The 27161-nt window shown below is 43.6% G+C and overlaps 2 protein-coding genes across 3 annotated transcripts; both read left to right on the forward strand.

Annotated features, from left to right (window-relative positions):
* Window positions 1–1700: 1700 nt before the first annotated feature.
* On the forward strand, window positions 1701–3259 carry HMX2 (H6 family homeobox 2; the record flags this gene model as incomplete). Its single annotated transcript, XM_082285656.1, has 2 exons — window positions 1701–1977; window positions 2712–3259. The coding sequence occupies 2 exons, from the start codon at window positions 1701–1703 to the stop codon at window positions 3257–3259; spliced, it is 825 nt and encodes a 274-aa protein (XP_082141782.1).
* A 1336-nt stretch (window positions 3260–4595) lies between these two features.
* BUB3 (BUB3 mitotic checkpoint protein) lies at window positions 4596–16426 on the forward strand (the record flags this gene model as incomplete). Of its 2 annotated transcripts, XM_082286339.1 has the most annotated exons (9): window positions 4596–4635; window positions 4827–4966; window positions 7083–7277; window positions 7795–7864; window positions 8892–9043; window positions 11741–11899; window positions 13198–13375; window positions 13906–14122; window positions 16129–16426. In XM_082286339.1, exons 2-9 carry the CDS (start codon window positions 4958–4960, stop codon window positions 16136–16138), a joined length of 990 nt encoding a protein of 329 aa, XP_082142465.1. In that variant the 5' UTR covers window positions 4596–4635; window positions 4827–4957. The 2 variants fall into 2 exon arrangements, with proteins under 2 accessions (XP_082142465.1, XP_082142466.1); XM_082286340.1 differs by lacking the exon at window positions 16129–16426 and having other exon boundaries at window positions 13906–14126.
* Window positions 16427–27161: the final 10735 nt, after the last annotated feature.

Here is a 27161-nt window from a genome sequence, read left to right on the forward strand (position 1 = left end):
TGACATTTGTCTCTATTGATTTGTATATTTCCATCTCATTCTTTGCTTTCCCCGATTTGATTTTTCTTTTTCTTTTCTTTTTTTTTTTTTTTTTTTTGGAGGGGGGTTATATTTCTGGAGGGGGGGGGGAGGAATCAACAGCTGGAGCCTGCAGAGACCCCCTCCCCACCCCGCTCGGGCAAGCCGGGGTTAAAAGCCCGATGCCACGGCCCCTGCCAAGGCCAAGGATATTGCACCTGGACACGGATGCGACCAAACCCACCAGGATTTCCGAGCTGCAGCAGCGCTTCCCACTCGCTCCCCTCCGCGGAAGCCTCCCCGGCCGTACCGGGGGCTGCAGCAGCCCGGACGGGGACGGCTGCGGGCTCGGGGACAGCCCCCACCCACAGACACGAGTGTCCGCAGGGGAAGGATGGCCGCCCAGGGAGGGGTTTATCCCTTTGGAGTGGCGGCACAGGGGAAATGGAGGCGGAGAGGGTGGCAGGGTCTTGCCCGGGGGCAAGGAAAGCGTGGGACTGGGGTCGTGGGGCAGAGCTCGGGGACCGGGCCGGTGCCTTCCACACGGGCCCCGTTACCGGGGCTCCTTTCTGCAGCTTCCCGGGGCGGGAAGCAGGCACCGATCCCACGCCGGAGGGAGGCCCCAGCTCCCGGCTCCAGGCAGCCGTCGCGGCTCGGTCTCTGCCTGGCACCTCCGGGGAAAGGGGGCTCCAGGCCCCAAAACTGCGGGCCTGGGGAGTCTCTCGGGCTCCCAAACGCGGCTCCGTCCTCTCCACGGAAGGTGAGGAACCCCGATGAGGCCCCTGCCCTCGGCCCCACGTTCTCTTTGGGACAGGTGCGACACAACAGCTGCCACCTGCAGGTTTCCCCTTCCGAGGGCAGGAGCGGCGGGGGAAGAGCTGCAATGGCTGTGATTTGTACCCACCCCCGAGGGGAAGAGCCCCTGACTCCTGACAAAGTTTATTTGGAAGTGCAGCGGCACTTCCCCTCCCTCACTGCTCCCCACGGCTTCCAGAGCCTGGGATGAAAAAGCAGGAGGCATTTCGTGGGACATTCGTTACCGCAGCGCGCAGCTCAAATCCCGGATTCTGGAAGGTTTCCCAGTGCCGCCGAGCAGGCAACACACCGTGACAGGTTTTTTCCCTCCTCTAATGAAGAGAAGGGTAAAGATCCCCGGATATGCACGAGGTGTTTATCCCGACACCCCCGCCCCCGGCCGGCATATGCCATTCAGCCCACGTCGCTGTTGCCCACTCGAGGTGGAGGGCAGGAGGGATGGCGGGCGGCCAGCAGCCCTCCCCCGGGGCCGCGGGGTCAGCCTAGCCTCCGGGGACGGCGGCGAGCACCCGGCGGGGGTTCCCCCCTCCAGCTCCGGTGCACCCCCTCCCGCGCCTCCCCATTCCCGGACCCCGCGGGTTTCCAAACTTTCCGTGTCCGCCGCCGCCGTGATTGGCGCGGCGGAGGCCACCTCCATGCAAATGAAGCCCCGCCGCCCGCCGCCCGCAGATCAATAGGGACGCGGGGGAAGGAGCATGCATTCCGCCTGGGCCGGCGCGGGGAGAGCCGGCCGCCGCACGCCCCAAGCGCCCCCCGAAACACCCCCCCCGACGGCTCCCCGCAGGCTGCCGGGGCACCCCCCTCCCGCGCACTCCGAGCCCCTCTAAAGCGAGAGCTTCCGTCCTCTGCTTTCTTATGAACCCAGGATGAGCAACAAAGAATACCCGAGTAAGTGCTGTCCGGCGGCTGCTCCCATCTCCAGTTTCACCATCCAGTCCATCCTGGGCAGCGGCAGCGCCGATCCCCCCCGGGAGGCCGGCGACAGGGCACCCGCCTGGCCCGCCCGCGCCCGGACCCTCTCCCTGTCCTCGGAGGACGAGGAGCCGGAGGAGAGCTGGAAGCACCGCGGCTGCTTCTGCCCCGACGCTCAGGGCCCCGCCGAGGCGTGCCACAAGCACCAGCCCCTCAGCTTCACCTGTCTCGGTGAGTACCCGGAGGGATGGGACGGGGCGGACGGGCCCCGCCGGGAAGGGCCCCGGAGGGCTCGGCCCCGGTCCGGCCCCTGCCGGGAAGAGGGAGGCGGGGGCACGTCGCACCTTCTCTGCTTTCGGGGCACAGAGTATTTGCGCCGTCCGTGGGTGAAGCGGGGAGGAAGGAACTCCAGGAAAAATGGGGTGGCTTTATTTTTTTTCTTTTCCACCCCACTCGGCGTTGATTTCCCCGAGGGATGCAGTGCGATGGATAACGCTCGTTTTCTTAGATTCTGATTATTTACAGCACTCGGGCAGAGGGAAGAACGATGTTTATTTTTTTTTTTTTTTAGCATTATTTCTGAATAAACGGTCTGTGAAATGCGATGCTGTAAAGCAAAATTTGCCGGCTCGTGTCGGATAGGAAGCCTGGTACTCAGCTGCTTTCACTGTGGCACGCACACCTACCTGCCCTTCCATCCATCCATCCATCCATCCATCCATCCATCCATCCATCCATCCATCCGTCCGTCCATCCATCCATCCATCCATGTGACGGAGGGACAGGGATACCCAGGAGGGGATGCCTTTCCCCGGCGTCGGTTTTGTGTTCCGCCGAGAGCAGAGGCGGAGGGTTCCTGCCCGGGGTCTCTCCTCGGTGTTTTTTCCCTCCGGGGCGGGGGGCTCGGCCGTCGGGGGTCCCGGTGCCGGCCACCGTGCGACCCCCGCGCTGTCGCTCTGTTGCAGGCAGCGCCAAGGGGAGCGGAGCGGCGGCGGCGGGCAGCGGGGAGCGGGGGCCCTTCCTCTCGCCCCCCCAGCAGGACTGTAAGGACGAGAAGGAGAAGCCGCTGGGACCCTCCTCGCCTTCCTGCGGGGACAGGCAGCGCGACGGCGGGGACCGGCAGGCCGGCGCCGCCAAGAAGAAGACGCGCACGGTGTTCAGCCGCAGCCAGGTCTATCAGCTGGAGTCCACCTTCGACATGAAGCGCTACCTGAGCAGCTCGGAGCGGGCCTGCCTGGCCTCCAGCCTGCAGCTCACCGAGACCCAGGTGAAGACCTGGTTCCAGAACCGCAGGAACAAGTGGAAACGGCAGCTCTCGGCCGAGCTGGAGGCGGCCAACATGGCCCACGCCTCGGCGCAGACTCTGGTGGGGATGCCGCTGGTGTTCAGGGACAATTCCCTCCTCCGAGTGCCGGTGCCCCGGTCCATCGCCTTCCCCGCCCCTCTCTACTACCCCGGCAGCAATCTCTCGGCCTTACCGCTCTACAACCTCTACAACAAGATCGACTACTGAGCCCCGCGCCTCCCGCTCCGCGCCCGCTCCGTCGGGACCCGCACCGGGAGCGGGGCCGGGGCTGCCGCGGGGGCTCCGTGCGGGGTCTCGGGCCGCCCCCGCGGCGGGGACACAGCACCGAAACTGATGGGAGGGACGGGCAAACGGAGAGCCCGGGGCGCCCGGGGCAGCCCCGCTCTCCCCTCCTGCTATCCTGCCACTTGAAAAGAAAAGAAAAAAAAAATTAATTAAAAAAAGCGTTATTTCAGATCTGTAAATATTTTTAAAGAAAGTAAGAAAGAAAAAAAAAATTAAACCGTTTTAAGCCTCTTTTGTGAATTTGCCACCTCGGTCGCGTGTCCCCGAGGGGGATCCCGGCACCGGGGGTGTCCCGCAGCCGGGCCGGGAAGGGCCCGCGGGCCCCGGGATCGATGCACGGGAGAGCGAAACGACTTGTAACGCCGAGGGTTTATTTTCTGGCATTTTTGCTCCTTATCTCGTTTCGTGCAGGGAATCCCAGCCGGGCCTGACCGTCTGCCTGTGCCTGTGCGGGGGCTCGCTGCCCTGCTCTCGGCTGGGAGATGAGGGGCATTTCCCGAAAAGTTTCGTAAACGGGGACATTTTTCCTGGTTTTCGGAGTGTTTTGGTAGAAGCCGCGGTGATGGGCTCGGTGCTACCGGGGATTGGTCCCTGCTCTCTGCGCCCCGGGTTCGCACTGGGCATCCTCGACGGCTCCCCACGGGACACGGCCTCGATCGGTCACTCAAAACAAGTAAATCCCGCGGCAAGTGGCAATTAAACTGCGGCCACCGGCTCCGAGGTACAGCCCGTACCGAGCGCGGGGGGTGCAACAGCAACAGCAACGAGGACGGAGAAAAATAAATCCCCGAAAAACAGAGAAATTAAATATCCGAAGGGATAAATAAGGCGTTTTTCAGTGCTGGGAAGGAGAACGCTCTCCCTGCGCTCCACAGCAGGTGTTTGAGCCACAGACCCCTTGTCCCGGGGTATCGGCAGCCGGGGTGGGGGGACTCAGCACCGCTCCGTCGCTCCGCCTTTCGGACTCCGTTTTTTAGGGGAAATAACTCGTATTTCGGGTTATCCCGTTAACACTGCTAAAACACAGCAGCAGCCTCTCTTTCCCTGCGGCACCGGCCCGTGCGGTTCCCTCCGGGGCATCTGCCGGGACCCTTTCGTTATCAACCGGGACAGGACGGGGAGAAAGGTCCGACCCCACAAGCCGCCACTGCCCCGGGAGAGGCGAACTACAACTCCCGGCACGCCCCGCGGCGGCGGGCTCGCGGCGCACGCCGGGGACGCAGTGCCACGCGCGTTCGAACCGGCCAATCGCGGGTGGGGGCGGCAGTGCGCGCGCGCGGGCGGTGGCGGAGGCTGAGGTGAGGCCGGCGCCGGGACCAGGATCCGGGACTGGGGATCCAGGGTTGAGGGTCCGGGACTGGGGATTTGGGGATCGGGACCCTGGGGGCATCCTAACTTGTCCGTCCTGGTCGCCCGTTCGTTGCCCGGTGCGGTCCCGTCCCCCCCCCCTGGTTCGCAGGCCCTTCCTTCACTCTCTTCCCTCCCGCAGCGTCTCACGCATCCCTCTCACGCCTCTCTTCACCGGGACCCGGCTCGGGGAGCGACCGAAGCCTCGGGGCTGCCTAAGTCCGAAAGCTTTTCCTTGGCGGTCCGTGGAGCAGCGGGAGGAGCTCGTTCATCATGAAAACGGTACTTTGAGTTTCGTGTTTTCTGTGTAAAAGCGCGGGCTGGCAGTCCCGAGGCTCTCACCGGAGCCTTCTTTGTTCCAGCAGCTCCGTCCAGCTGAGTGACACCTCTGCCAAGAGGAGCTATAAAAGCACAGATTTCTTGCTTGTTCACTAAAAATGATTTTTTTTTCTTTTTTTCAAAACTGAACCTCGTAGTTAAGTCAGAATCGCCATTTCAGCAGCTCTGTAATGTTTAGAAGTTTTTTCTTGTGGTGCCTCAACATTTTACCAGGACTTTCTTGTTTGAGGTGGGCACGACACTGTGGTTTGGCAATCCTGGTTGTGGAGCAGCTGTTTTTGTGACATTGTGGAGCTCTTGGTCTGCTTTATTTTTTTTACCATGTGTAAGAGGCAGGATATACTTAAATTCTAATGCTATGCACTTTGTCCTGGATTAAAAATACCTTTGGGACATCCTTCCAGGTTTCTGGTGTAAGTAGCTTTGCTGCCTGGAGTTGCTATTTGGCTGGTTAATAATTTGTATCAGGCCTCAATTAATACAATAACTTGTACCTCACATCCTCGTGTTTTATTGTTTGAGTTTTCTGGCCTAGGTAGACAAGGCAATAAGCTTGTCCAGTCTAATTTTCCCAGTTGCTCTGAATTCCTGTAGATTTTTTGTCCGTGGACCTCCACCTGAGATGTCCTCAGCAGGTGCTGCTGAATTCCAAGTAGTGTTCCCATGGAAAGATGTGTGGCAAAACCTGAAGCATCTCTTTTTCCAAGTATTCCCAAAGCAGAGCTAAAAAGAAGCTTTTCTGTTATTAAAAGTGTTTTCCCCTCCCTCACTTCATGTTTAAATAGCAGAAATAGCACTTTATGTTGACACAGTGAGTGGTTTTTTGTGTTACCTGAAGGATGTCTTGCAGAGTGAAGCTCCCACTCAGGAAATCTCTCCAGTGTAGGAATGTGTGTTCCTCACTTTATTACACACCTTGATGATTATTTAGTTACTGACAAGCACTGAACTGGAATCATTGTGCCTAAATTTGCACCTTGCCATTGGTTCACCTGCTCCTTGTCTCCTGATTTATCCTCAGAGATGCAATCTCACTTCTGCAGTTGTACATACAAATTCGGGGGTGAAAAGTACAAAAAATCTGCGCTGATTCACTGCTCTGCCCCTTTAGCAGCAGGCAAATGTGCTGTTGAGGCCTTGAGAAGCCTTGAAAAGAAGCTGTGGTTGTTTTGTTGCTGGATGTGTAACCAACAGCTTCTTCTTTTAGAGTGTTTGTATGGTCTAAACTGTTTTCCAGCTGAAATTTGCAGTTCATAGCTTCTGCTATCCTTGGAATTTTTCAACAAGCTAGTCCTGGAATGGGAGAGCTGTATTTGTCTTTGGAGTCATTGATCTTTCATTGAATTGTTGATATTTTTTCCTGGTCACATCCCAATTCCATAGTCACTCCACATTTCAGCACCCCACAAAACATAACTTTCCTTTCTTTACCTGCCCTTTGGATTCTAGGAGAGGGGGAAAAAAATCCTTAAAGCTTTTTGTAGCAAATATTTCATAGCACTTATGAAAGTCCCAAGGTCTGAAAGTTGCACAGTGACCAGAACTATATAAAAGATGATCCTGTTGCAATTCTTGGAAGTATATGAGGGTCATACCAGTCCAGGAGCAAATCAGCACTTTTTTGAGTTTTCAAATCCAATTCCGTTCTGCTTTGTGTTTTTTAGAGCAAGTTCTTGATGTTCACATAACTTATAAATATTTAGTTCAAAAAACACAGCCTCACACTCAGCAGAGTGAGGGAAATACATTTGTAAGTAACAATATCTAAGCTTAGAGATTATAATAATGATCATAATATTTTGTGCTGTTTGTTCATGTTGCATTTGATACTTAAAAGCTCTCTGTAGAGAAAGGCATTTGTTGAGGTTTTGGACAGGGATTGGCATCTTGAATTTTAGAGTTTGTGAGTAATTTGGGTGTTCTGAACCTGTTCTATGTAAAAGTCAGTAAAGTTTTCAGGTCTGCTTTGGGCTGCCTTTCAGAGGGCTCAGTCTTGTTCCCTTTCTAGGCCTGTGTTCTTGTAGTCACTAAAATTGCATCTGTGCCTTATTGTCTGCAGATGACAGGATCAAATGAATTCAAACTCAACCAAACTCCAGATGATGGGATTTCATCAGTAAAGTTTAGTCCAAACACATCTCAGTTTCTGCTTGTTTCATCCTGGGACACGACTGTTCGGCTCTATGATGTTCCTGCCAACACCATGAGACTCAAATATCAGCATTCAGGAGCCGTCCTGGACTGTGCTTTTTATGTAAGTGTGTGGGGGGTTTTTTAATTATTATTTTACGAGTGTAGAGTGCCCAAGGTATGAGAAATTGTCAGTCCCTGAAATTAAAGAGGGGGGCCTGCCTATGCTTTTTTTCACTGAATATTTTGTCACGTGGCTGATGCTGTGCTGTGGATCAACACTCAGGCTCTCAAATGATGTCTCCCTTCTAAATGAGTTTTAGGATTACACTGCACTTAGATGGAACTTAGGTTGTCAGTCATTTAAAATATGAAGAAAAGGAAATGATTTGGTATAGCCTCTAATTGCCTTTTTAAAATTTACTTTAGTTTTACTTTTAAACTAAAGAAATTCATATCGCTCAAAGCACTTAAACATTTTGCAAAGCTTCCATCTGTTTAAATCTGGGTCAGACCTTAACATTTGTGTCTTAATTCCCATCTTCCCAAAACTCGTGGAAGCAAGTCCTTTGTTATGACTTTAAGAAATCAAATTCAGAGCAGCCATGGAAACATAATAAGGTAAATTTCATGCTTTATAGGATCCTACCCATGCCTGGAGTGGAGGGCTGGATCAGCAGCTGAAAATGCACGACTTAAACACGGACCAAGGTGAGCAGATTGAATTCTAAATGCTGTCAGCAACTGGCCTAAGCTTCAGGTTTATGTACTTGGGCAGAATATGCTTCAGGTTCTTTAGATGGAGGATATTTAAGTATCTGGCAAAATAACCAGTGGCCTTAATAAGGACCGCCTAAAAAAAACCTGGAAGAATTTGGCACCTTGCCAGACAGTTTGGTAGCTGCTTGTAGGATGCCTTGAATTGATTTTCTGATGATAATCCTGCTCTGCCATAGGCTGCAGTGGCTCAGTTAGGGGGAATTAGCCAAGATGTACTAAAACTGAGCATGTTGTTTTTCAGAGGTTTGTGTTTTGGATGTATTTAGAATGATCTTTCATGGCAGACGATATAGAAAGCTTTTGCTTTTGTCAAGCATGGCCTTGTACTACAGATTTTTTTCTAAGAAAACACTGCTTGAAAGTAACAGTTCCAGTGCCTCTTTGGTGCAAAATATGGAACTGGTTTGGTTCACTTTTTGGTTTGTTTCTAGAGTGCTAAAGAGAAAAGCAAATTTCAGCCAGTCACCAGCACCAGCCAATAGCCAGGGCTTGGCAAATGGGTATGTGCAGTAATGGTACCAAAAACCTCAAATAATTCTGCCATAGCTGACTTTCTACAAGTGTTTAATATTTTTATTAAGAGGTAACACTAATTGCTTTCTCTTATCATATTATTAATATACACAAGCTTAAGTTGCTTTCTGTCTTAAGTGTGTTTGTCAGTGTGATACCAGTTGATGCTGAACATTATACCTGTATAGATCTCTCAGTGATTGCCTAAAATTCTTAAATGCTAAGCTCAAGGGACATAAGTTTAAATTTAACAATCCTGATCTTTGCAAAATTGATGCTTCTGAATGCTGAACTGTCAATTACAGGGACTTCTGGCATAGAAATGCACCTTCAGGATGTCAGAAAATGCCTGTACTGCAGTAGTGTTCTTTTTTCATTCTTTATTTCCTGCATTCTGACTGTTTGTAGGGTCAATAAAGTTGCAGTATATTGTGGTTTTTTACAGAAAACCTTGTTGGTGCCCATGATGCTCCTATCAGGTGTGTGGAGTATTGCCCAGAAGTGAATGTCATGGTGACTGGCAGCTGGGATCAGACAGTGAAACTCTGGGATCCCAGAACTCCCTGTAATGCAGGAACCTTCTCCCAGCCTGAAAAGGTATGTGCTGCATGCTGCATTCCAGGTGGTAAATAATGCACCCTGGGACTGAAAAATCACATAGGACATTGCCTTGAGTGAATTTGTGAAGTTATGTTTAATGGTTTTTAAACTGGGTGAAAGTGTAGCATTTTAAAAGATTGGTATTGAGAATACATTGCCATTTCTAGGTGAAGGCTTTGAGCTTTTCTCAACGTACCTTAATTCTTGGTGCTTGTGCTGGACCAAATTCTTAGAATTGAAAATAAATTTGTAGGAAAACCAAACATCTTGGCTTAATTGTAATATGCACAGTTAAATGTCCATAAATGTTAAGGTTTTAGATGCATCAGACCTTGACAGTCCTAAGATCTGACTGTTTTGGAATGTGCACAGAGATGTATCTCTATAGGAGGCCATTTATGTTGCCTGAAATAATAAGTTGTTTTTTTACTTGTGTTCAAAAAATTGAACAGAATTGCCTGTATTGTGATTTACCTGTCTTCTATTAATGTCTAGTAAATTTGGATATTTTACTAATACTGAAATCTGTGCTAATGGGAGACTCAGAGAAGGAAGATAAAATGGGATGTCTTCAGCTTTTTCTAGTGGCCAAATGATGTGTTAACTTCTCGTGCTGCTTACAGTGGTGTCATTGAAAAAATTAACAGGAATTCCATTTTTTTTTCAGAGACTCCTAAACACAGGCTGGCTTGCTGGATAATTTTACATATGAATATTTTTCTGCCTGTACCTTTTTAAAATTTCATTTAGCACTGTGACATCCTATTGTCAAGTCCTAATTATGAGCCATCATTACCTTCCTTTTGGCCCTAAATAGCTCTTACTTTTGTTCCAGCAGAGCTGGATCTACTTCTGGCGAGACCTTTGTGCAGAATAAAGTAATTGCATTATTTCTAGTTTTGATTTATAGATGTATGTAGCATGTAAAGAACTGTGATAAATTGCTGACAGAATATCATATAATGGACAGCCACAGTGAATCAAGCTGCTTATTGGTTCAGCAAGGTTCATTATGTCATTTTTTTAATGCTGCCTTTGATGAATGTGTACACCTACTCCACTGCATGACAACGGTTTCATTTGATTTATGGCTGTGTGGTGGAGAAAGAACACTCACTGTACAGGTGTGACATCAGTTTGTGAAGAAGATTTAAGATATTTAATGTTCTTTATGCCTTTGTTTCCCTGTATGTATACAAACACATTTTATATAGTGTTTATTAATATTTCTGGACCAATTTTTACATCAATAACAAAATTTGCATCAATAACGAAGAACTGTAGTTAAAATGTGTAACTACTATATTGACTCAAAGTTTTCTTACACTTTTTAGGCATAATTGGGATCATCAGAACTTTTGGGCAACTCCTGTGTGAACATTTAAGACTTTCCCCATCTTAAGATCTCAGTCTTTAGAGGAAAGTTCAATAATCACATTTTAGAGAAGAATGCATGCTCCATGGATGAGGATTGGTTAAAGGAGGTTTTTTTATCTCTATGTATGCATACACACCTGTCTGCTTAGTTTTTCTATAAGAAGTTAACTTTTTGAAAACATATTTGCAGCAAATGAAAAGTTGTTGTGTGTGATATTTCAGTGCAGTCTTACCAGAACCAGGCTTTGTTGGGCTTCGTCAGAGAGGCAGAAAGTGAAACCAAATGAGTGAAATCATACAAGCACTTGCCAAAATTAAATTGATTCCTTCTGGCAGGATACCAGATCTCTTACACTTTAAATTCACGATCTGAGGAATACCCCAAGATCTGTTTCCTATGTATTTGGCTGCATTAGGTCACTTGGAAAAAGCTCATTCTCACAGTTTGCTCTTGTTACAGCTCAGTGACAGCTGTAGGTAGCTGGATTCCATCTGCTTATGTATCAACAACTTGGGATTCATTCCATAGCAGTTTTTTTATGACTAAGCCTTTTTCCTTTTTTTTTTTTCTTATTAACATATTACTATATGAACTGCATCCCAAGCAATAGTTGGAAACAACAAGTCATGCACTAAATATTTTCCTGCGAAATTTGATAAGTCAAAATTAGAACCTCTGAGCCAAGTTTTGGAGTAGAGTTGAAGTTCCAAACCATTATCTTTTTTATAATATTGTCAAGCATATTGCTTTCTTCAATTTCACTTAGTTTTATTAAGGTATACAAAGTAATGTGGTTTTTTTTAATGATTTCTTGGCAATTTATTTTGTTTTATTAACATGAAGCTCAACTCAAAGTATTCAGTTTATGAAGAAAAATACTTGGTTACCAGGTGAAGAAAAACAGAAGAATATGTGTGATGTGGTTTTGTAGGACTAAACTGCAGGATCATGAACTAGCAGTGGGAATGCAAACTGTGCGTACCAAGCAAAGATTAATTCCAGTATCCATCACTTCCCCTCCTGTTCCTTTGTGTAGGTTTTTCTTTTGCCATTAAATTTGGTAAATTTAATGCTTGGAATAATTTTTGAACTTTTGAATGTTACATCAGGGTGTTCTCACTAACCAGCTGCACGCTCCTGCTGCTCATCCCAAATTTGGGTTCTCAATTAAAGCTGAAGGGAATTCTGTTGCCGTGCATTCCATGGCGGGGTGTCACCAGTTGTGTTAGTGCTCATTGCTGACAGCTTATTCTGTACAAAGAGCAGGGGGTTTTCAGGCTAACCAGTCTTAAATACTGTGAATTTTTTTTCGGAAGGTCTACACCCTCTCTGTGTCTGGGGACAGACTGATTGTGGGGACAGCAGGTCGGAGAGTGCTGGTGTGGGATTTGAGGAACATGGGATATGTTCAGCAGCGAAGAGAATCGAGCCTGAAATACCAGACCCGCTGCATCAGAGCGTTCCCCAACAAACAGGTATGGGAGCCATGGCAGCAATCACATTTCTGCTGAATATTTTTCAGGAAAATGGTGGTTTATTTTCAACTTTATTTTTCAGTAGGGGTTTGTTTTGTAATCAAACTTTGGAAGGGGGGATGCTTCCTGTGGCACGTTAATTCTTTTTAGTGCAGCTTAGCAATGTTTGCCAGTGACTTACCATCATATTATGTTGTCATTTTGTTCCTCCAGATTTGTCTCCTTTTTAGAAATAACCTGTTTAATGAATCACAATACTGACATGTAATTAAAAAGCATCCTTCCCCTCCCCAGTCGCAGTAGAAGAGAGAAAGCCAGAATTGGTGGTTTCTCAGCAGCTTTTATGCATTGTAGCCCTGGTTCTTGAACAGCCTGTGAACAGGGGCAGGTTTAATACTATGTGAATGTCATTTATATATTTTTCTTTTTTTCTCTCTTGAGTCTGTGGTGTGCACTGCAGAACCCCTGATCCATTATGCAGGGAGAATTGTACAATTCAGGTGCTCCTGCAGCTGTTCTGTGCAAGTTAATGTGGTGTGTCTGTGGTATTTCTTTTTCAAGGATAGCAACAAGATTGGCTTTCTCTGCCAAACTAATTTGTAAGGGAATTTTCCCGTATACAGAGTGATAGTACAGGAATTGCAAGACCTAGTTACTTGTTCTTGAACTAGCATGAATGCTTTGTCCATTTGCAGTTCTAGTTATAGTAAAACAAGCTGATCTTCCAGATTGTATTGTATGATGGATTTTAAAGAGCCTTGTTATAGCTAGATATCATTGCAATCCTATTTCTGAAAAGATCTATTATGGACTTAACTCAGAAGTGATAATAAAAGCATCTCAGGTTACTCCAAGTCAGGACTGTAATTAACTGGATAACACAACTTGTAATCAAGTTTCACTAAAAATACTACTTCAGCTTGAGTGTTTAGTTGTTACTTTAAAGCTCTGAACTAATTTTAATGTAATGTAATTCTGAAACTAAATAGTCCTGTGAGTATCTCTCATATTTCAGATATTTAGGTCCTGGGGGGATAGGTGAACAAATACAAGGAGGTCTTATCTCTTAACCTTTTTTCCCCTAAGCACAAGCTTGTGTTGGACCTGCAGAGGCAATTACAAGTCTCATTGTCAGCTTAAAACTATGATGCAATGGGAATCTCTCTTAGAAAGCTTTTTTATTCCTTACCACTTTCTTAGAATTTAGAAGGCAATGAACTAAAATTGTATTGCAGTCTTTTCTCCAGTTGTAAACTTCTAAAACATGTAGCTCCAATTTTTTTTTTCTTTCTTGTTAGGGTTATGTTTTAAGTTCTATTGAAGGTCGTGTAGCTGTGGAATATTTGGATCCAAGCCCAGAAATCCAGAAGAAGAAATACGCATTCAAATGTCACCGTTTGAAGGAGAATAATATTGAGCAGATTTATCCAGTTAATGCCATTTCTTTCCATAATGTCCACAACACATTTGCTACAGGTAAATACTCAATTCTTTGTAACACATCAATTCCTTTAGTTTTGATGTAAACAGATCAGCCTTTACTTCATATGTCCTGACTTCTTAAGCATTTAAATCATACTTCATGCCATGAACAGGGTTTTAAAATTATTTGATGTAGTGAGAGTTCTTAACTCTTGATATTTTTTGCCCCAAACACAAGCTTGTGTTTGGACCTGCAGATGTAATCACAATCTCACTGTCAGCTTAAAACGATGGTGTAATGAGAATCTCTCTTAGAAAGTTTTTTTCTGCCTTACTACTTTCTTAGAATGTAGAGGGCTATGAGATAAAATTGTACTGCAGTCTTTTCTCCAGTTAACTGCTTTAACAGGGATTTTGGGAAATGCTCATTGTGCTCTTTACTGAATGAATCAACTCTGTGTTTTTCCTGACAAAGTAATTACGAGTAGTTTTCTTTTTTTTCCTGTGCTGCATCTCCTCAATTTTATTTTTTTCCTCAATTACAACTTACAAACGGGTTTTTTTTTTGAAACACTGATTTCCAGGCGGCTCCGATGGCTTCGTGAATATCTGGGATCCCTTTAACAAGAAGCGGCTGTGCCAGTTCCATCGGTATCCCACCAGCATTGCCTCCCTGGCCTTCAGCAATGATGGAACCACCCTGGCCATAGCTTCCTCCTACATGTACGAAATGGATGACATCGAGCACCCCGAGGATGGCATCTACATCCGCCAAGTGACAGATGCAGAAACAAAGCCCAAGTGAGTGTCTGCTTCACCTGCAGTTGTGGCTCTCTGAGCATCCACCCCAAGATTTATTAATTTTCCTAAATTCATGAATAGCATTATTGATGGCAGGAGATAGTGCAGCTTGACAGTAGGGCTGGGTTTGATGTTATCTCCTTCGCCCAAGCTTTCAATATCCGTAGGTTGATAGACGGCTGATGGATAAAATTGTGCCTGGTTGTTCAGTGGGAGAAGAATGTCAAACTCTTATCCTCTTTCAATAGGTGCTATTATATGAAGCTGTAGAGTTATTGCGAGCTCATTGCTTCAGGAATTGAGTGAAGAATTCAAGAATAATTTATTGGAGTAAATGTTACTGTGTTTGGATATTTAAAACTTGGAATGAATGCAATCTGTCACCCTGAGTATGCACCCAGCTGTCAGAGTGAGCAGTGAATTTAGATGCTGTTCTAGGAAGGTTGTATAAAATCAAGGAAAAGCTCTCTCAGTTCCTGGATGTTGGAGTTTGCTGCAGCCCTTTGATAACACACTTTTCTGTCATTGTTGCTGTCAAAACGAGGCAAACTGATTGATGGGGGTAAAAATTCCTGTTTCAACTCGCTTTGGCATGAATGTAACACAGAAAAATTGCCATCCCAGTGCAGATTTGTGCTGCTCTTAATGATGCTAGCACAGGAGCAGTTGGCTTTATTTTCAAATTCCAGTGCTTTATCACTGCTAGGTTTTTTCTCTTCTACTACTCAATCTGTCTTACACCTTTTCAGGTTGTTTCCTTTATTTAAAGTGGCTATGAAAACACATTCATAAATGATGGAATTTCTTGAGTTTAAAACCTCAAGATCTTCCCTCCACTCCCTTAAGTGACTTGTCTGTGGCTTTGAAACAGCTGTTTTATACATATGAAGATGAGATATTTATTACTGTATAACATTCACATCTCTCACTTGGAGATACTTGTTTTAAAATAATTTTGATACTCCTAGAAAAATAAAGCCAGAACTATTTTAGTATTTTTTTCCTTGATTTCCTCAAGTGGAAAAAATCCAAACACAATAACGCAAAATTTTTTAAAAATCAGGCTGTACTTACATTTGAGTTGTTTTGTTTTGTTGTGTTTTTCAAAGTTGATAAGAGAATACTTGGCTGCTGTTGGTTTTCTAATAGTGAGAGTTGCTTCCAGGGTTTTTTCCTGTTCATTGCTAGTTAGAGTTGCTAATTCTGTAGATGCTTCATTCTGCTGTACAAGGAGGTTAATCTACAATTAAACAATATTTCCCCTTGGCCCTCCATTATTTTCTGAAACAGATGGTTCATCATTTCCTGGGCTGTTAAACACAGCAAGGTTAAGGTTAGACTCTTGGGAATCAGCTAGTTTTGAATCTTATTAGGCTGTAGAAGGAAAACTAATAAGAATACTCCTTAATATCATTTTGTGACTGTAAACAATTATTTATTAGCAAACAATTGATCCCAGAAGGGCAAATTGTTTGAGTCAGTAATGAGCTGAGAAAAGACAGAGCATATCTGTGTATTTGGAAAATAATTGTAACGTAATTGCAATGCATTTAGACAGGCATCTTTTTGGACCTGTTTCTATCTTTAAATGAATTTCTGAAAACATTAACAAGGTTTATATGCTTTTCTGACATTTACAAGTTGCTTGTGCCAACCTTAGGGCACTAAGAATGATGGGTATATTTTAGTGGTTCAGTAGTGTGAGTCATCTCTGGTTTATTCTAAAAATAAGTTACTTAGGACAGAAGACTGATGGTAGTTTCACAGTGATTTTTTTGCATATTAATTTGAGTCACAGTGTTTCTGCACAATGCATTCTTAGTGCATCAAGGTGGTGCCATATTATATTAAGATCACTTTTTTCATCATTAAACTATTATATCCTGTATCTTGGTACAAGTGAAAGCTGGCTTTCTGCAAGTTTCTGCTTTCCTAGAATGTTGAATGTTCTACCTGCTTATGATTCCTCTAAATATTCTTCCTAAAATAGAGTTTATTTTTTGCAGGTCTACTTAGACTACTGGTGATACTCCTTCTCTACAAGAGATGCTCACCTGCTCCTAAGAAGGCTCCACTAAAACAGCTGAAGTGAGAAGAGCAATCTTTGTACTCATGTTTTTTTTTAATTAAGAAATGTCATTCCTTGCCTGCTTATAATGTTAATGAAACTGTTTTCTTTATCTGCTGTCTGTAGCTGAATTAGTTCAGTCCTGTAGATAACCTTTTAAAAAACTTAAACATTTTGTAGTATCTGATTATGAAAACTTTTACTGCTTTCTTATTTGTTCAATAAATATCTATAGGTTTTTGAAAACAAATACTTTGTGTAGCAGCCTTTGCTGATTGTGAAACAAATGTTGAGACCAAACCCTTAAATTACAGAATTTCTTGAGTTCTAGATCTTCCTGATGGAAAAATTTCTGAACCTTTTATCTTTTTCCAATGAGATGAACTGGGAAATAAAAAGAAGTGCTTTCTGTTGAGTATTACCACTAAAAGCTGTCTCACTCAACTGTTTGCAGAGCAGACTCAGACTGCTCTCCTGGTCACTTGTATCAGGTGTTACTACTTAAATATTTATTTTATAGTGAGTAGTAAGGAGGGACAGAAAAGCTGAGGCTTGAGGAAGGTGATTGAGGTGTGGATATTTTGGATTGGAGGTTGGGTTCATGCTTTACTTCCAACTTCTCTTCTATCAGTGCCTGTGTAGCCAGTGGGAGCACTTTATTACCTGTAGCAAAACAAACTTGCTGACAACAGGAATGGTACCAGATCATTCCAGAGAAGGTGGTGATGGAGAGGAAACAGCTCTGTGTGTGCAGAAATCTGACAAACTTGAGCTGTTGCCAGGTAGAAGTGGTAAATGAGTTGTATGTGGAATACTTTGTAGTTTGTCATGAGCTAGATGTGGATTCTTTGGTAATAGAAACTGGTTTGGATAGGAAAAAATAAAGATGTCTTCCTGAGTTAAATATGAATATTGCCCTCACCACAGGGTCATCCAGCCTCTGTTCTGGTAGTTGTGCACCACCCCTATTCCTTGCAGTTTTAATTGGCTTTTTTGCAGTGAGGGTTACATGGCTGATGTTGGGCAGAGGTGGAATTCTTAATGCCAGCTTAGGAAGTTGTCACACCTTGGTGTTTAGGTGTTTTATTATTTTTAGAGGACTGCTTTGCTAAAGAAGGCCAACGGGAGCCCAATCATGGGAGCTAGAGGTTTCTGTCAGAGTGACCAGCAAAGCAATAAAAAGCTTGTGGAAAAAAGGAGTGAGGATGTGTCTAAATAAAAAAAAAAGTGTGAAGGCAGAATTGGGCTGGGACTAAGGAGAAGGTGGTTTAGTGATGATGTGGAGAAAGGAATATATGAAATGGAGAGAAGATAGAGTGGGGAGTTACAGGTGTAGGGCTGTGGGGAACAAAGTGAAATGAGAGCTAGAGAACATAGGGGAAAACAAACTGAGAATTAGGGGAATTCCAAAGACTTTGGTTGACAAACATAACATAACTTGGAAATGATGCCACCTGTACAACTTTTCAGTGCTAAGTATTGGGGGAAAACCTGGTATAGCGCTGAGATCTGCATGTTTCTGTGGACAAAGTTAGCCCAGGATGTGTATGAGGGAATGGATTTGACTTTCTGGTTCTGTTTTGGCTTAAAAACCAGAGGAGGATTCCTTGTGGTGAGTTGGTGTTTTATGTAAACACTGGAAACAAACTGTAGAAAATAGTGAGACAACCAAGCACAGTGGAGAAAATGAATGTTTAGGTGGTCAGGGCTACAGCTGTGTCCATGTGTTGGGTAGAAATACCACAATGTGCAGTTGAAATACAGTTATGTCTTTTACAAGATTAATCTCCCTTTTATTAGCACTCTCCTAGAAATGCAGGTCAAGGCAGAGGTTCAGAAGCTGGAGGAATCATGAAACAAGCCTTTTCTGACTTCTTTAACAAGCAGCTGAACAAAGGGTATACTGACTCTTGACAGAGGAATTGAGAGCTAAAAAAGCTCCTGAAGTCACTGCTTTTTTGGCTGGTGTTGAGGGCCATGGAGAAAAACATGGAGCCACAGCCATCACTGTAACAGAGTCATCAATCACCACTGACTGCTGGCAGCAGTGAATATCCAGGGTTGTCTCTCACAAGAGCCTCATAACACTGTGGTATTAGAAGCCAAGTGGCATCTGTGCCCTGAACGTCACAAAAGCAAGCTGTACTTCTTTCTGTTGGCCAGTCCTTCAGGATAATCAGTGTGTGGTTACTACTTGCAGGTCTGGAGCTCTGCTGCATCTCAAATGGAGTGTTTAGTGCTGGTGCTGCTGTAATTATAATAAATATTTTAAAAGTGTTCTTCAGGTGGGTGTTTTGCCAAGTAAAACCAGTCAAAGCTGAGCTCTGAGCCCCCAACAAAGACTGAAGGAATGCTGTTGAGGATGACTTTACAAAGCTGTGTAGGTATTGCCAACTCCATCTTAATTTCCTCATACTTTTGTAGGTGTCCAGTAGTTTCCACTGCCTTGAAAATGGATTTTCTGTAGTTGGAGTCATGTAGTCCCCAAGTTCAGCAGTCATTCCACTGCTGCATCTGTTACGATGGGTGCCCAAAAGCTGGGTGTTTCTACTATTGGATTCTTTTGCACATTTAGCCTAAATGACACATCTCCCATGAGGGATTGGTATCAGTGGTGTGGAGCAGAACTCATTTCTTTGGACTAGGAGACATCTGCTCTGGTGATTACACACCATTAGCTGCTCTCATGTTGTTTGGTATAATCACAACCACCAAGGCAGTCATCTTTTAGTCAATATGCAACTGATACGGCTTCTGCTCTTCCAGCAATGTGACATTTGCTCTGAAAAGTGTCAGGGTTCTTTGTTTCAAATGTTCTTAGACACACAGAATTTAGAAATGAAGAGTCAAAGACAAGACTTGCCCAGGTATTCTTATAACTGATATCCTAAAGACTCTTTCTGTGAAATGTCTCTTTTCTTAAGGCTGTATGTTCAGTTTTTCACTGTATCAGACATTTTCCTGTAGCGTGAAAAGCACATATGAATGTGCTAAAACGTGTGATAGCAACATGGGGGAGGTAATAGGTCTTCAGAGTCTCCCATGATTACCTGCAAAGTGGAAGGGAATAAACTGTTCTCCATGTCCACTGGGACGAGGCATAATGAGCTTAAATTGCAGCAGAGATTAGTGTAGACATTAGGAGAAACTTTCTAAGTGTAAGGATGGTTAAGTCCAGGAATAAATGGCCTGGGGAAGCTGCAGTGTCTCCATCTGTGGAGTTTCTCAGGCACGGGTTAGACCAGTGGCTGCCAGGAATGGTGGGATTTTAACTGGTTCCATCTTTGGGCAGGGAAGATAAGGCAGTATTGATTGTACTTGTGCTTGTTCTGCTCTCCAGCTTCCCCTGGCACTGGGATCTGATCTTCCAGAGTCGTGGGAGCACAGTGCTTGGGAAAAAGCTCTGCAGCCCTTATGGCACCTTCCAGTACCTAAAGGGGGCTGACAGGAGGGATGGAGGGGGACTTTGGACAAGGGCCTGGAGTGATAGGACAAGGGGAGTGGCTTTAAACTGACAGAGGGCAGGGTTAGATGGGATTTTGGGAAGGAATTCTTCCCTGTGAGGGCGGTGAGGCCCTGGCACAGGGTGCCCAGAGCAGCTGTGGCTGCCCCTGGATCCCTGGCAGTGCCCAAGGCCAGGCTGGACGGGGCTTGGAGCAACCTGGGATAGTGGAAGGTGTCCCTGCCCATGGCAGGGGGTGGAACTGGCAGACCTTTAATGTCCCTTCCAATCCAAACCACTCTGTGATTCTCCAATCACACTTCTTAAAATCAGTGTACACGTTCATTTTGTAGGCATTTCTCAACTTGGGTTAATTCTGAATTAGGGTTGATTTTTGAATGAGGGTTAATCAAGAGTAGCTGGCTTTTATTTGCTATACAAATACTTCATTTACATCAGCCTTACCATAACTTTAAGCTTGCACCCAGCTTCACCATCAGCAGCACTAAACGACTCAGCAGAGCAGCATAGTTGTGCATTTTAATGTGCTCTGCACTTGCAGAACCCCTCTGAATCCTCTTCTGGGAAAAACAGAGCCAGGTAGCCTCAAGTAGAAACAAAGCAATAATTTATTCACTTAGGCCCAAGATTTCCTGATAATTAAACTAAGCAAGGGTTGCTTTTCCCTGCTTGTGTTTGCTGCAAGCCACCCCTGCTCTGCAGCCACAACAATGCAACAAAGGCACCGATTGCCTCATTCCCAGCTTGGCACGGGGGCATTGTCAGAGGTGATTCTGGCTGCAGAATTTGTTCCCTAAATAGATAAGGCAGACAAAGGTGGAGAGAGAAGAAATATTCTCATTCCGCGGATGTCAACAAAGGCACAGAATAAGGAAGTGAATTTCCTTGTCATAGAGCAAAGGCAGGACTTGAACAGATGTCTTGATTCCTAGTGCATGTAATTGGTTTAATTTTTTGCCTCTGTTCTAGACTTACTGTGGGGAGTTATTTCAGTTAATCTTTTTTAGTCCTGTGATGTAATTTTTTTGGTCAATTGAACAGCCAGGCCTTCTGTGTAAAGGTAAATGAGATCAAATTGGTAAAAGAGAATTAAGTCTATCTTTTTAAAATGCAATTTCTTCTTATACACTGATCCAGTATACAGTGTTGTGTTGATACTTAGTAGTCCTACATGGCAAGGGAGATTCCAGTAGAATGCAAAGATTGCCTTTCCTCTGAGGAAAGATGTGAGGGAGAGATGTGACAGGAAGAAAGTAGAAAGTGCAAGCATTGTTAGAGGTTGTGCTTTTAAAAATAATAAAATGTACCATTGTGTTTCTACATAGTATTATCTAGGCAGGAAGAACTTAGAATTTAGGTCCTGCAAATCAAGGACAATCAAGAAGTATTAAGTAGAGAATTTGTAACTTGTTTTGTAAAGCTAAAAAAAAATTGGCACAGCTGTACCCTGTGCAGCAGATGAGAGTGGAGACATCAAAAAAAAAAATTAAAAAAATGTTATTTACCATGTTGCACACCCTCAGTTGTACACCATCAGTTTCTGATGTGTCTTATTGATGAATCAGTTTTTTTGTCCCACAGAGATTTCACTTTCTGGGGAGCTGCAGTGCTGCATGTGCACATCTGTGGGTTGCAGGGTGCTCAGACCTTGCTGTGGAGCTGTGGAGAAGCTGCAGGTGTGTTTTCCCTGGGAGCAACCATAGGGTATTTGTGAATGGGAATGGCCTCCCTGTTCCCAGTCACTGTTTGCTTTAATACATATATAGTCCCTGTTTTTAATTTTTCACTTGCTGGTGATAATCCCTACTGCCCTCTGCATCACTTAAAGATGTCACCTGGTGGCACAGACTGTAATAAAACAGTGTAAGTATCTCCTGAATTTGCAAACTGTTTTGAGAACATGACCTTGGCTATTTCTCTTGCACCTATATTTTTAGAGTTGAGGTTATTTGATTCTTCATGTGAAGGCTTTGTGTGACCTGCGAACACACAGGCTCTGGAAGGTGGTGCTGCCTGAGCAGGGAGATAAGTGCCCAGTCTCCATCAGAGAATATTAATTTCTGCTAATGAGATTTTGGAAGGGAACATTTTAACATTTAACATTTGCAAATAAACTTTTCAAAAGAAATGTCTGGATTAGGTGCAAACCCCTCAGCCTTATACCATAGATTGAGTGGCAGGAATGTATCAGGGCTGACATATTTCTCTGTTCCTCTTTATTTTTAGGATTATAGCCCTTGGTGTGAAAAAAACAGTGCTTAAATCCTTGATTTTTTCCCTTGGTTGTAACGGAGTCACTGTTCTTTCTTTGTCATCTGCAATGCTCAGATGCTTTTAATCAAATCCTCGGGATCTAAATTATTAACCATCTTTTTGGGATTGCATTTTTTATTCCTAATTATACGCAAAAGATATATATCATGAAATATGCAGCATGTAATTGTGATTAAAGCGTGCAGCCTCCCAAAAGATGGGCCTAACAGTTTGATGTACCCTAAATTTAATTAGGCAGATAATGGGGTTAGAGGGGAGATTTGTAAGGATGGGATGGGGATGGAAATATTTGGAGTGATACTTTTTTTTTTGATGGTGGTCGAAATCAATATGGAGGCAAATGCAAATAAAGTCATGTTTCTTTCCTGATCTCCACTTGTGTTGTCTTTTTTGTCTTGGTCTTGAGATTGTCCATGAAAAACTGAATTTATCTGCATATGGAACAAGTAATTCAATGAGTTGCAGAATTTTCTACATGGTCTGGCCTTTTGGTTGTTCTTTCTTGAGAAAGCAAGTTTTGACTTAAACCACAATAACTTTTCCCAGGTAGATTTCCTGGGCATGTTATTAAAGGCTGTCTCCTCTGCTTGGCTGCCTGCTTTCATGAGGGATGCAGGAATTTGATAGCTTTGAGACCTCCTTCCTCTGTCAAGCTGGGTTGTAATTGGTCTCTCAGTTCCCAAGTTATTAGGGGGATGAGAGGAGAAGGGGACGGGCAGACAGACACAGCCAATTTCTTTGCACCAATCTCATTTCCGTGGGGAACTGGAATAAAAAAATCAATTAAGGTTAAAGACCCTCCAGTACCCTCCTTCAATTACCTGGTCAGAACAATCCTTTAGCTGATGTATCCATGATACACAATATCCTCCTCAGCCTGTGCAGGATTAAAACTCTTTGAGCCATTGTTTGGAATGCCCAAGTGCAGGATAAACCCCTGGATTTCCCTTCAACATTAGCTGAGCTCACGGAGCCTTTGGCAGTGCCAGGATTCCCCTGCTGCAGTTTGCAGAGATGCTGGTTCCTCTTCCAGCATCAGGAGTTTCCCACAAGCTGTGTTACCCCAAAGGCACGTGGTCCCATCCCTCCCATCAGCATCAAATGACCTCAGTGCTGCTTATTAACCAATTTCTTCTCTCCTCTTGTGAGGGGTTGTCTTATTTTTTAACACACTCTGGAAATCTCACTGGTCTCCACATAATTCTGTTTACTCTCCCTCCCCATCTCACTGGTAATTTGAGTTTAAATATTTAACGTTTCATCTCCTACTCCTGCAATCAGAAATAATTCAAATATAACTTCTAAGTGGCACAGGCATGTCAAGAGGTTGAATGGAACCATCACCACTTTACAAGTCATTTTCTGGACTGTCTTCTAAATCACCATCAAAATCCCAAACTAAAACAAAAAATAAAAGCCCCAAACAAACAGTTTTTTTTGCAGTTCGTGGTTTTTTGCAAACCAAGCCTGTGTGAACAGTCTGAAATGTTTATGTTCTCAAAAGTAGCAAAAATCATCTTTTGATTGCATCTTTTCTGCAATCCTGCTTTACCCAGTGGAGATGTCCAGATTCAACACTTTGGGGCTCTAGTGCCCTTTTCTTCCTCTTATTTCAGTGTTTGTTTTGCTAACAGCTTGCTCTGCTGTGGAACTGGTTGTTGTAAAGAAAAAAACCCCTTGTTTGCCTAGAATCTCTATAGTGAGGGATTTTGTTTGTGTGGAGAGAAGGAAATGAAGGATGGAAATGTTAATAGAGGAAGCACACATGTTTCAGATGATGTATTATATGTATCCCCTTGTTTCTTGTTTTACTTCTCTGCATTTTTCATTTCTCCAAGGATGTTTTATTAAAAAAAACCAACAAACAAAAAACCAAAAAAAGAGGTGATGCTTTTCCTGTGCATCAACTTGAAGACATTTTGGTGGGACTTCGTTCCAACAGCACTTCAGTTATTTAGTTCCTCATGGAGAGGTGTGGAACCAGGATTCCAACCCTGACCAAAACCTTTGCAACTCAAGGGAGTTGAATTTAATTTGAATTTACTGCCTTGCTGTAAGGCTGGGAGACAATTCCTCTGGCTAAACTCAGGAGGAAAACCTTGTTTGTCCTGGCACAGGATCAACCTCTGCATCGAAATGGTGGTAAATAAGGTTTTCTAGATTTTATTTGTAACTGCAGCATCAGAATCACCTTTACAGACAAAGAAATATTTTTTTAAAGATTTTAAACTCCTAAAAGAGAGGCTGTGGTTTGTGTCATTTGCATGTAATGCATTATCATGGTCGTTATTAATTCCCCCAGTAACTCTTTACTATTAGAAAAAAATGGCATTGCAGGACAGCAAGTATCAGCCAGCAGGTATGGTTATTTTTTTTTTTTAGCTTCTAATGCAGCAGCCTTTCATCCCTCTCTATAAGATTTACCTTTAACCTAAAATCTTTCACCCGTTATCTATAATGTATAATTATAAATACATTGTAGTCTAGAGTAAGTACAATTAAAAAGGGTAATTCGTTTCCCTCCCTCTCTCCCATCCTCCCACCCAAGTCCTTAGGTTTAATTTTCATGATTATGTTAGATTATGAGTCATTTTAAATCATGGTATCCAGTAGAGACTAGTCCTACTCTGCAGCTCTTTTCAACAGTTGTTTATGGTAGTTTCAGCCTCTTTCTGCCTCTCTGAGGCTCTTTATTTTTAAAGCAAGGCAGACAAGGCCTAAAATTATTCCATTAAAGAGGTGCAATTTTTGTAATGGGACTTAGAGTGCTCTGCAGAAGTGCAGGCAAGTTTCTTCAATATCCTGAGCATTATTCGCTCATTTAGTTAAATGATGTTTCTAATTCCCTGGTAATTACATGTAATGAGGCACTCTTTCTCTTCTTGATGAGACTTTAGCTTAATATGAGATGTCGTATTTTTTCTTTTTTTTTTTTTTTTTTTTTTTTAGGGATAATTACCCTTCCCAGGAAAAGCAGGGGGTTTGTTGTGCAGAATATATAGCAAATTATTTTATTTCCTGCCATCTTGACTGCCAGTAAATTATAAAATTAAGTTTCAGTGGAGCATTAGCACCATTTTGGAAAGGCTTGAGATTTTTTTTTTTTTCCTTATTCATGTATTGATGTCCTTTGGGACTGTTGAGCTATTATTCATAGAATAGATGTTTTTCTGCCAATTCCTAGTATTAGATGGTATTGAAGCAGCAACATAGGTTTAATTTTTTTGCCTGGATAATATCCAATACAGAATGGTCTAGTTAGGTGCTTTTTCTATCAGGTAATTATCTTTATAAAGTTTTAGTAACACTTTACCCCCCCTTCCTTGGTGACTAATTAAATTTATTTTTCTGCATGTTGTAATATTAAATGCTGGGGGTCTTTTTGTTTTCAGTTCTGGATGACTGCTCTTTCTTGCACAATATAGAATTTAGGGCATTGGAATGAATGAAAAACTGTAGGATACATAAAGTTAACAACAATAATGCAGCATTTAACTTCAGTAAAAAATAAATCAATGGTGATTTTAATTACTCTTAGTTTCCTATATTTTGTCAGTGTAATTTCCTTCCTGTTATTCTCATGAGGTGATTCTTGTCTGCTTTTTTAAAATTTATTTATTTATTTTTAAATTCAAAATACTGTAAAAAATATGAATGGAATACCATCTGGGAATCAAATTGTATAAGGGTGATCTCTGCATTAGGAGCTGAATTGGCATTTAAAAAGCCATTTAAATGTCTAATTCTTACAGGAGATCCAGGGATGGACTTATCTCCCCTACCTTCAGCTCTCTAAAATCCAGGTGTTTGGTCTAAATGAAGAAAGCACCAGGCTCCCGTTTCCAGCGTTTGATGCTGTTTCCAGCTGTTTGTGTGAGACACATCTGCTCTGTGCCCTCGCCTTGCAAGAGGAAAGGAACTAAAATCAAACTCCAGTGGTATGGGGGAAAGCATCGCTGTCCAGCAGGGGTGGCCAGAGAGGCAATGAGAGAAAGGAAGGTGATGTTTGTTAGCAAAGCCTTGAGTGACTTCATTTCTTCTCTTTGGAGGAGACATTTTTGCAGCCAGCTGGGAAGATTTACCCTGCTCATCTTGGCAGGAAGAGAAGGCCATGGAAGAAGCTTTACAAATATGAAGGTGTATATTCCTATATGTGAATATATTGCATTTACACCCTTTGAAGTTGATCACACTATTTACATGCTTTAAAAAATGTTAATTTAAGGGTTTGGTAGGGTCAGCATCTGGACCTGTAGTGATCAAAGGATTAAGCCTTGGAACCAGTGGGCTCTTTTATCAGCAATGCACTTTTCCTGTCTAAGAAACCACAGTGCTGCAAAGTTCTAAATATAAAGGCACATCTTCATGATAAAACCAAGATTTTGAGAGGCTAAAGTGCAATCAGCAGTAGAAAATAAATGTCATAAATAACTTTTTGATCCCAAATACTGTGACCCCAATTCTATAGAAAGAAGCTGGAAAAATATGACTGCATCTCACTCTTTATTTCATCTTAAGCAATTTGACATCAATCAAATGACTGTAGAGGCAAAGGCATGAACGTTTATTTCCCAGCCCACAGGATTGCTGTCAAATTGCAATTTTCAAAATTGAAAGAGTTGTTAAGCTAGATTTTCTCCATTTTCTTCCTAGTTCTTTCCCTCAAACTTTCAGAAATGTGCCTCTCAATTTTGCAGTGTGCTATCCTACAATGTGTGAGGAAATTAAGGAGCTCCTGAAAAAATTCCTTACCATGCAGTGGTAAAGTCTCATTTTCCTGTCTGCAACTCAGTGTATAAATCTAGAGGAAGACTACATCAAAGAACAGGGAATGAATGAAATTTGAGCATTAAGATAATGCCCTAGTGAGGTTGGCAGCTAAAAGGAACAAGTTTGGTACATTGATATAACATGATTTAAAACTCTCTGGCCAGGACTGGTTGCCTCCAGCCTGCTGCAACTCAAAGTTTATCAAATCCTCAGACCTGCTAAGGAGGGGAACCTGCTGCTTTGTGGGTGTCAGCTTGGGGTAAAATCTTCTCCTCAATATTAGAGGGAGGCAGGACATTAAAAGCTTTTGAAACAACAAAAGTTGGAAGTTGGTTGAGATCTGTGGTCCCATTATCAAGAAAGCTACAGAAACCCACTCTCATTAAGTTTCCCTAAATTTCTGAAAGCCAAAGCTGCTGGATAGCCTTGAGCAGGTCAACATGTCCCTCATCTTTAAAATCAAC

Source organism: Coloeus monedula (genome assembly GCF_965178545.1).
Source record: "Coloeus monedula genome assembly, chromosome: 8".
Classification (NCBI taxonomy): Eukaryota; Metazoa; Chordata; class Aves; order Passeriformes; family Corvidae; genus Coloeus; species Coloeus monedula.